The sequence below is a fragment of the Malania oleifera genome, chromosome 6 (genome assembly GCF_029873635.1).
Source record: "Malania oleifera isolate guangnan ecotype guangnan chromosome 6, ASM2987363v1, whole genome shotgun sequence".
Taxonomy (NCBI): domain Eukaryota; kingdom Viridiplantae; phylum Streptophyta; class Magnoliopsida; order Santalales; family Ximeniaceae; genus Malania; species Malania oleifera.
In genome coordinates this window covers 28154095-28164397 of record NC_080422.1, presented here as the reverse complement: position 1 = coordinate 28164397, position 10303 = coordinate 28154095, and the positions used below count along the sequence as shown (strand labels likewise).

General features: G+C 38.3%; 3 protein-coding genes across 10 annotated transcripts in view; 2 read left to right on the top strand and 1 right to left on the bottom strand.

Moving 5' to 3' along the window:
* The first annotated feature begins 518 nt into the window (after nucleotides 1–518).
* Nucleotides 519–1043, top strand: LOC131158529 (uncharacterized). Its single transcript, XM_058113399.1, has one exon. The coding sequence runs from the start codon at nucleotides 519–521 to the stop codon at nucleotides 1041–1043; it is 525 nt and encodes a 174-aa protein (XP_057969382.1).
* Nucleotides 1044–2145: 1102 nt separating this feature from the next.
* The window catches only part of LOC131157569 (arogenate dehydrogenase 2, chloroplastic), a 20092-nt gene continuing 11934 nt past the window's right edge, over nucleotides 2146–10303 (bottom strand). For 6 of the 8 annotated variants that reach the window (XM_058111817.1, XM_058111820.1, XM_058111819.1 and 3 more), the window contains one exon: nucleotides 3003–5325. The gene's annotated coding sequence lies outside the window, so the exon portion shown is untranslated. The other 2 variants (XM_058111825.1, XM_058111823.1) reach the window with 2 other exon arrangements.
* LOC131157570 (jasmonate-induced oxygenase 4-like) lies at nucleotides 3098–6061 on the top strand. The gene is made up of 4 exons (XM_058111829.1): nucleotides 3098–3433; nucleotides 3812–4059; nucleotides 4918–5245; nucleotides 5695–6061. Exons 1-4 carry the CDS (start codon nucleotides 3170–3172, stop codon nucleotides 5929–5931), a joined length of 1077 nt encoding a protein of 358 aa, XP_057967812.1. The 5' UTR covers nucleotides 3098–3169; the 3' UTR covers nucleotides 5932–6061.

Here is a 10303-nt window from a genome sequence, read left to right as displayed (position 1 = left end):
TCTTTTTTCTTTCCTTTTGACAGAATCCCTTTGGCACAGATTGTAACATGGGGCTATTTTTTTTTTTCTCAGTTTCTGTGTTTTTCTTGCGCATCATCCTGAAAGCCTTTTTATTTTTATTTTTTTTGCTCTTTGGGTTTAGTTCCTCTGCAACATAGGTTATTACACTAGCCCCTTTTTTTTTTTTTTCTCATTTTCACGAGCCCAAAGGAGCAACTGACCCAACAACCCAACTAATCCAAGCGCATCTATATCCTTCATTTCTGTGGCTCAGTACACCAATGCCCTCAATCCGGCCCAAGCACAAAAGAATCAGCCCACGCATCTAGAAGCTTTCGCCCCGGCCTGACCCGCATACGAACCCATGCATGCCAGTCTGACCCAAACATCCAGTCCAATCTAGACCGCCAGTCTGATCCAAACATCCAGCCTGACCCAGACTTTTGGTCTGACCAGTTCAAACCAAAAAAAAGGAAAAAAAAAAAAAATAGAATCAATTTCAATTTCAATTTTTTTTTATGGCTGAGAAAAGTGTCAAGTATGATGATCCTACTCATTATTTGCATCTTCATCCTTTCAACCATCCTGGTATAGTACTTGTATCTCACCCCCTCACCGAAGACAACTATGAAACATGGAGTCGTGCCATGCTTCTTGCTCTTCAAGCTAAGAACAAGATTAAATTCATTGATGGCACCCTCACTCCACCGGACTCACCCTCTTCCGCTGAAGCTCTACAATGGTCTCACTGCAATGGCATCGTAATCTCTTGGCTCCTCAATTGCATTTCCAAGGATATCTCTTCGAGTGTGCTTTACTGTGATTCTGCTTACGCTATTTGGGTGGATTTGAAAGATCGTTATTCTCAAATTAATGGGCCTCGCCTATTCAAACTCAAACAAGACACTGCTAGCCTTGTCCAAGGATTCTATTCGGTCACCGCTTACTTTGCCAAGTTGAAGAGTTTGTGGGATGAGTTGTTAGTAGTGCAATTCAACCCCACTTGTACCTGTGCAGCACATAAAGAGATACTAGCACAATAGGAGGCCGAACATGTCTTGAAATTCTTGATGGGGCTCAATGATTCCTATGTTGCCATCCGTGGTCAGATTCTTTTGATGGATCCACCTCCTACCATCAGTCGCACTTATGCTCTTGTCGAAGAACGCCAACGCAATATTTCCACTCCATCAACCATTGAGGGTCTTGCTCTGGCCACCACCAACTATCCACCCCACCATGACAATCACTCAGGATCCTCCAAGAAGCACCTCAAGTGCAATCATTGTGGCAAAGATGGTCACACCGTTGATTGTTGCTATCATCTCCATGGCTATCCATCCGAATCTCGAGGCTCTAAACCTAGGTCTGGTCCCAAATACAACGCTATCAGGCTTCCTCCTTTACACCTACTAGTAGCCTTCCATTCACTCCCGAGCAGTGTCATCAACTTTTGGCTATCCTTAACAATGTCTCTCAACTACAGTCCATGGCTAACCATGTCGGTAGCGTCGAAACTACCTTAATAGGTAAAACAAATACAAACTTTTTGTGGATTTTGGATAGTGGTGCCACTGACCATAGGGTCTACACTCCTACTGCTTTAACTCATTCAATTCCCGAATCTGGTCACACTGTCCAACTACCAAATGGTTCTTATGCCACCGTCATCCATATTGGTTTTGTTGTTTTTCCACATACCCTCACTTTAAATAATGTCCTCTGTGTTCATGTCCCATTTCTATGCTGATAAAGGCATTTTACATCAAACAAGTTGTCTCCACTCCACAACAAAATGAAGTGGTTGAACACAAACACCGTCATTTTCTTAATATTTGCTCGGACTTTATTATTTCAAGCCCATTTGCCCAAACACTTCTAGGGCCATGCTATTCTCACAGCAGCATACCTTAATAATCGCCCTCCAATTTTAGGTGGTGAAAAACTACATGGTGTTCTACCCACTTATACCACCTCCGTGTCTTTAAGTGCTTATATTATGCCTCTACTCATTCACTCTACAAGTTAAGTGACTTAAGGCAATCACACAAAATCAAGCAGTTGACCATTCCATAGGCTCCTCTCTATATTTGTACCAATCTAATTTAATATTTTATCTCTCAAATCCCTGTATGAATACCCATGTACAAATTCATTCTAGACACAATGAAATAAAAAATTTTCTATTGTACACCTCTTGATTCTCTCTAATTTTCACAGAAAGTATTTCATTAAGAATACAATTTACGCAGGAGTATGAGCTTATTAAAAACATTGAGTTTTCGTGTATTACTTTTCAAATATTGTAAGACCTTAAGCCACCAGGTATCATATAGTTGAGGACCACCCAATACTTGCCTGCTTAAGCGTGAAATTCTGTTTGACATTGAAGCATGGCTTTTGCTCACTCAAATAATGGTTCCATTTATTTGACAAAACCATGGGGCGACCCAAGTTTGTCTGCCTCGTCCCCAGTCAGGGTGCCCTGCCAAAATCACTTTAAGCTTCCATGCCCCACAAGCCGCCGCCCTCCACCATTGCTCGCTCCAAAAGTATCTTCCATCCAAACCCATATTTGATGAGACACAGTCAAGCCGCCCCTAAGTCCCCTGTTTCACATAGCAACCACGACTTTCAATTTCAACTGAAATCAGAGGGCAACCCCTTTGACGCAGATAATTTACTGTCAATTATAAGAAGCAGCTGGTAAAACTAGTAAACAAAGGCAAAAATAAAAAATAAAATAAAATAAAAAGGCAGTTCTGTACTCGCTCTTATGGGCAGGGAATGGTGCACATGTTGATGGTTTTCTAATTTGGACAGCACCAGACTGTTTCCATGGGGAATCAAGAAGGGATCTGTAGTGAGAATAGTACTACTTGAGTAAAATAGACTTCACAACCAAAAGGAGACCCAAATAGTGCCAGCGTATTGGGCAGGAGATCCAATGGTATATTTGCCAATCCAATAATATTGCTGGGGAAACAGACAGAATACTGCAATTTGACAAAAGAGATGGAATTATCACGGATATGGCCAGTCAATCAATTTACATACAGCTATAAGCACCCCAAGATTCCAAAAAAACTACCATCATGAACTTATCTCTGGTGATATTGATCCAGTACATAGCATTAGAGATTTTCATTCTCAACAAACAGTGGACAGCATGGCCGGAATTTCTGGTCTCCCAGCAGAGGTACTGCTATCGAAGCGCGTCCAAGAAATGGTCCTCAACGGTGAAGATCCACCAGCACCATATATATGCAGAGATGGCGGTGATGTTGAAGAAGTGCCCTCTTCTTTGTCGCCAATTCCCATCATTGATCTGAGCCTCATCTCATCTTTGACACCATGCCCTGAAAAAGAAGAAAAGGAAGAAGAAGAACTACAGAAACTTAGATCAGCTCTGTGCTCATGGGGCTGCTTTCAGGTTTCCTCAACTTGCAAACAATTTTTTGAAGTTAATACTACTACTTTATAAGATTTGAAACCTACACATACCCTCAAAACCACTCTGGCCTCACCAGTACACAGTCCTTACCACTAGTACTCTATCTCTGTATTGCATGTGACACTGACTAAAATGTTAAGGGAATTTCAGAACATGAAAATTTTAGTTCCTCAACCAAGAAAGTAAGCTTTTCCCAGTAAAAATTAATAACCAGTAACAGGAATAAGCACAAAAGAATCAGAGGATTGGCAAATCTCCTCTTCGAGATGATTTAACTCAAATTTTTTTATATGCTGCTGCTAATTTGATATATTTGTAACTCTTTACACAAAATTTAATGAATTCCAAAATTTTCAGGCAATAGGTCATGGGATTCCAAGTTCATTCTTAGATAAGATCCGAAGAGTCACAAGGGAGTTCTTTGAACAACCAATGGCAGAGAAAAAGAAGAAATCTAAAACTGTTGAGGAATTTGAAGGCTATGGGGCTGACCCGACCCCAGCAGAAGGACAGCCTCTTGACTGGTCAGATCGCTTATTTCTTGATGTACACCCAGAAGATCGAAGAAAACTTAAATTTTGGCCAGAAAACCCAGAGTGTTTCAGGTTCTTCTGCCTTTTCAAAATGTTAGAAAGGCATTCTAAAACTAGAAAAAAAAAAAAACATTTCCCAGCAAACTAAAACTCTTTTACCTTACGGTTGGGAGCATCCAATTCAAAAATTGGATTGAATTTGTGTGGATTTGGACAAAACATACTGTAAAATTATATTGAATTTCTTCCAAATCCACATAAATTCAAATCCAAACACCAAAATCCATGCTGCCAAACACTGCCTTAGATTATTCCATAAAATTATTTCAGTAATTAACTATTGGAAAAAATTCATCAAGATATTATCAATAATGTGCTCACATTGGCCATATATATTTATACTCATCATATCAATATTTACACTAATTGTTGACATGGTAAATTACAACCACAACAATAACAAGAAGCCTCTAGTCCCACTAGGTGGGGCGGCTACATCAATCCTTTTCCGTCAATTCACCCAATCCAAAGCAATTTCCTCTATTAGATTAAGGGCTATTAAATCCTTCCTCGCTATCTCATTCTAAGTTATTTTAGGTCTACCCTACCCCTTTTCATGCCAGCTAATATCCCGTTGACATGGTAAATTCTCAGAACAATTAACTGTGGACATATGACCATTATACTTAGCTGTTAGCATCACAGGTACCGCACAGCTTCAAAAACAACAGCAGAAAATATTTTCAACACAAGCACAATAGTTACCCTCATAATCATCTAAAACAATGACTAGTCTAGTTAGTGGAGTAAGCTAACCAACAAGAACATGAGGCTGGTGGATATAACAAATCATACATAGCATTTCAGTTTCATATTCTTCTCGATGAGTTGATTATAGAACTCAAGGGATATATTTATACTATCCTGCAGAACTCTCCTGGAAGATTACACTGAAAAGATGAAAATGGTAACTAACCTCGTTTCTAAGGCCATGGCAAAGTCATTGAACTTAGATGAAAATTGCTTCTTGAATCAGTTTGGGGAGGGAAGACTGCTGCAAGCAAGGTTTAACTATTACTCCTGTAGTCAGAGGCCTGATCTTGTTCTTGGCTTGAAAGCCCATGCAGATGGTTCAGGATTCACTGTTATCTTACAAGACGACAAAGTCGAAGGCCTTCAAGTCCTCAGAAGTGACCATTGGTTCACAGTTCCCATTATTTCTCATGCTCTCCTAGTTCTCATGGCTGACCAAATGGAGGTAAACATGCCTTTCATCTATTAGTTTATCCAACTGACACATTTGCAAACACAGCAAGCATCCAAAGGAACTCCATTTATCTGGCACATTGGTTAAAAAAAATTCAGTTTGACCAAATTATAGAAACCACTGGCTTGTCACAATAATTTGATGTTCCTCAATATTCTCAGAGTCACCATAGAACATCCAAAGGCAAGGTAATTACACCCTTTCCAAATGGGTATACCCATGCTATAATTAACAATATTGCAGCGCAAAAAAAAAAAAAAAAGAACTCATAGCACTATAGGTTTCATGAATGAAAATTAGATAAGATCCACATACATGCATGTGAAAATGAGCACAAACATACCTGCAAACATAAATATATATATATATATATATATGCATGCATACATATATAACAGGACCAATAAAATATTTCTAATGGTTTGTTATGATATTGGCAGATAATGACTAATGGACTATTCAAGAGTCCAGTGCACAGAGTCCTAACTAACTCGAAAAAAGAGAGGATTTCTGTGGCTATGTTTTACACACCTGAATCTGGAAAAGAGATTGGGCCTGAAGATGGCTTGGTCAATGAGGAAAGACCAAGGTTATTCAAGAAGGTGAAAAATTATGCTGACACACACTGGATATATTACCAGCAAGGGATGCGAGCACTTCATACAGCCAAAGTTTAAAATTACATTATCCTCTTCTCATGTAGTTCGCAACTACTTCTATGAAAAGTTGTCAAATTTAAGGACAATGCTTACTATGTATTTTCAGATCCTTTAGACTTTCATGAATGAAGTATATTTTAAGAGTGCCCTTCCTGTTCTTAGTTTTATTCCCTCTTACTTCTGTCAGCAGACGAAGTGCCATGTACTAGCCTTTCAAGTTGAACAGGTATTTATAGTGCAATGAAGTTCCTCAAAAGCATTGTTTGTCATGCAATAGGATAGCAGTTGGGGAATAGCTTCAATGGTCATGACTTTGTTCATTCATTTTGTCAAAAAAATCCAGCTGCCTCAAAGCTACTATTCTCACAAGATGATCAAGCCTATCATTCAAAAAACTTAACTCTTAACAACCAGGGGCTAGCTTATCAGCATTGTGCTCTATTCAGGAGTGTTGTCTACTACTAAGGCTATATCACCGTGTCTTTTCTCACAACTTAGATCCATACTCCATTTGCTCTTCAGGAAGTCTTTAAATTGCTTTCAACTGGAATCATATCATATCACTCCTTACATCTGCAGAGATTGGTCTTCACTGCACATCACCAAACCATCTCATCTAAATGTATTTTAACATAACTTGGAGCCACCTCTAATTTCAAGATATGAATTTACTTCTGGTTTTGTCCTTTATTCTCGTGCCATCCATCCATCTCAATATGCTTGTCTCATATTTGCTCATTATTTTGTGTACATAAGCTGCTTTTGGCTAGTCTCTTAAGGAGAAGACCTCCCCCCCCTCCCCCCCAAACACTAACACTGAATTTTGGAGTAGATTGACGCAGCAACCAATTAAGAATGTGATGTTGGACAGTAGTGACACACATGGAAAGAGACGAAAAAAGAGAGAGAGGGGGAGTGAGAGAGAGAGGAGAAGACAAGGGAAGAAGGAAAAGGGAGGCAGAACAAAGAAGAGGGAGAGCAAAGAGAAACACAGCGCTGAATACAAATTGGTAATTGTCTTAATAAAGAAAGCACTTGTACGAGCAACATCATTGCTAAAGCAAATAATATGAAACAACCCAAAAGTATCTAAAATATTCAAAATAACCTTAAACTAACTGAGCTCCTAAAATATCTAGATTTATTGATTTAAAACAAGATCCTTAATTCTTAAATCTTCAAAAAGAATATTGATTTAAAACAAGATCCTTAATTCTTAAATCTTCAAAAAGAATATGATAGCCTAAAATTATCTGCAAGTAGTCCTCCATCAAACTCCCCTTGCTAGAGAAAACTCAAACTCAAGTTTTACAATGGCACAAGAGTGGGGATAATATATCCATGATCTATACAACTTGAAATTTCACATTGTCCATTTTAAACTGACATGCAAATACAACCAACAAATAATTGAAATTCTCCTCACAATTCCCAATCCCAATAAAGCTGATAAGTGGTGAATTATCACACTTTGGAAGATGAATCAAGGCTTGGGTCCTATGTGCCAAATTCTCAGCACAAGAGTCAACAATTTCATCCTCTAAAATATCTTGCTTTGAATTGAATTCTCAATTTTTACATTGAACTCTGCAGCCTGCTCGTCTAGGACTTGAACAATACTTTGTTCCATTGCATTTGCATGCTCTTCAAAGATGCACTGTGTAATCTACCATGCACACAATCAACGGAGCTTTCATTTCCACACTGATAATCTGTGATAAAAACACTTTTAGGTGCACTTGCAATTTCTTCTTTTATGTCATCACCAGTGTGATCATAAAAACAATAATTTCCATTTCATCTTTGATATGTTACGAGATTTGAAGCTCATGTTGCCCAAAATGAGAACTCTGTTGTCTCTTGTGATGGAAGATGATCTTATTATAACAGTTGGAAATTTTCATATTGACAAACTTTTCACTCTACACTAAAAGCAGGTTTGAGTTTTACCTTGCTGTCTTTGGTAGCATCGACACAAACTGAGAAACACTTCGCGGAAGAATTTTCTTCATTCTTTCGAATAATACACAAAACGTTAGCTATATACATCAACCCTAGCAGAAAAAAAGGAAAATTAACTAGGTTATATCATATTCCATGATTTATGGGATATTCTAACAGAATAGGAAACTAACCAAATCAGCCTAATTCTAGTAATATAGGCTGTTACAAAATTTCCTAAAACAGCTAACTATACACGTATAGAATACAAGTCATTAAACATGTTTTCCCACACTCCCCCTCAAGCTGTCAAATAGGTATTTTCCATTCCCAGCTTGGGTACAATACTCTGAAACACTGAACTACTTAACCCCTTGGTAAGTAAATCAGCAAGTTGCCCATGTGTAGACACATAAGGTGTACAAATCAATCCGCTCTCCAACATTTCTTTGATGAAGTTTCTATCAATTTCAATGTGCTTTGTTCGATCATGCTGTACCGGATTATAAGTTATGCTAATCGCGGACTTATTATCACAATAGAGTCTCATTGGACCATCCCACTTAATCTTCATGTCTTCTAAGATAATCTTCACCCTGAGACATTGCTCGGAATTCTGCCTCCACACTAGACCGAGTCACCACATTTTGTTTCTTAATTCTCCATGTCACAAGATTTCCGCTAAGAAAGGTGCAATATCCAGAGGTCGACCTCCTGTCAACAATCGACCCAGCATAATTGGCATCCATGTATGCCTCAAAAACTATGCTTCCATTCCTTTTTAACAGAATACCCTTTCCTGTCGTCCCTTCGAGGTATTGTAACACTCAGTGAACTACATGCAGATGAACTTCCTTCGGGCTATGCATAAATTGACTAATTAAAAACTAAATAACCTATATCCGGTCATGTGTGAGACAGATAAATTCTCCTCTGCCTACCAGGCGTTGGTACATTTCTCTATCTACTGCAGCATCCTCCTCTGCCTTTTCAAGTCTAAGGTTAGGATCTATTGGAGTCCTGGTTTTAAATCACGGTAGCGGGTAGCGTAACGTAACGGTAATGGGTGTAACGGGAAGCGGGAGTAGCGGATGTTACATAACAGGAAGCGGGTGTAACAGCCGTGAATTTTTTTGAAGCACACATAACCTTGTGCATATTAGCGTACTTGCATGTTTTAAGATTTTAGCCCCTCTTAGAAAGAGTTTTAGTGTATTGGATCCTTTAGTTTGTGTAACTAAGTTATTTGGCAAGGGCAACAAGTTTACATTTGTTTTAAACCACCATTGATAGAAAAATTACGTGTGCGTATTTATACTTCTTATTGTTATTATCTATGATAAATTCTTATGTGTGCTAAATTAATTAATAAAACAAAATATATTACACACTCCATTAATCTATTAGACACACAAGACATATGAATAATATAAATATAAAATAGCTAGAAAAAAAAAAAGAAGGTTGAAGTTGAAAAAAATAGAACATAAATATCACATTACTAATATTATCAAAATAAAATATTTTTCTAATAAGTTAGTATTTTCAAATTGTTAATTAATCCATCTATTGTTAGTATTTAAAGAAATAGTAAATTTTGTATCATTATCATCCTCATTATAATCTTTTCCCCCTCTTGCCACTAGGTATATTGAGAATGATAAATGAAAGAGAGGGAAAAAGTGAGAAGAAAAAGTAAAAAATAAAATAATTTTTTGGTGTAACAGTCCTGTAGTAGTTACGTAACGGTCGTGGTCCGTAACGGCCGCTACGGCTGTGATTTTTCTTCCCACTGATTTTGCGGTGTGTAACGGTATCGGTAACCCAAAAAACTATTACATAACGGCATTACATAACGGTCACAGCCTTTATTTAAAACCATGATTGGAGTACTTGCTGGTTTGCACGCTGTCTAGCCGGTTTCTTTGAGGAGATCTATAACATACTTCTGCTGAGATATAAAAATGCCCTATCTGGAGTGAGCCACCTCGATCCCAAGAAAATATTTCAACCTCCGTAACACCTTGATCTCAAACTCCTTAGCCAAACGCGGACTCAAAATCTGTCGCTCCTTATCATCATCCCCTGTCACTATTATATCATCGACATATACCAAGAGGGTTGAGACTCCCCCTTGAAGGTGAGTGTTTAATGAACAATGTCTGATCCCCTTGGCTCTGTCTATATCCCATGGCCATCGTAACTCTTGCAAACCTTCCAAACCATGTCCGTGGCGATTGTTTAAGACCGTACAAGGCTTTCTTCATCTTGCACACAGTATGAGCAGCCAAATTATTCCCATAACCAAGCAGGACTTCCATATAAATTTCTTCCTCTAGCTCTCCATGCAAAAATGCATTGTTGACATCAAACTGCTGCAAGTCCCAACCATAATTAGCTGCTAAAGACAACAAGATTTTAACAGTGTTCATCTTCGCAACTAGAGCAA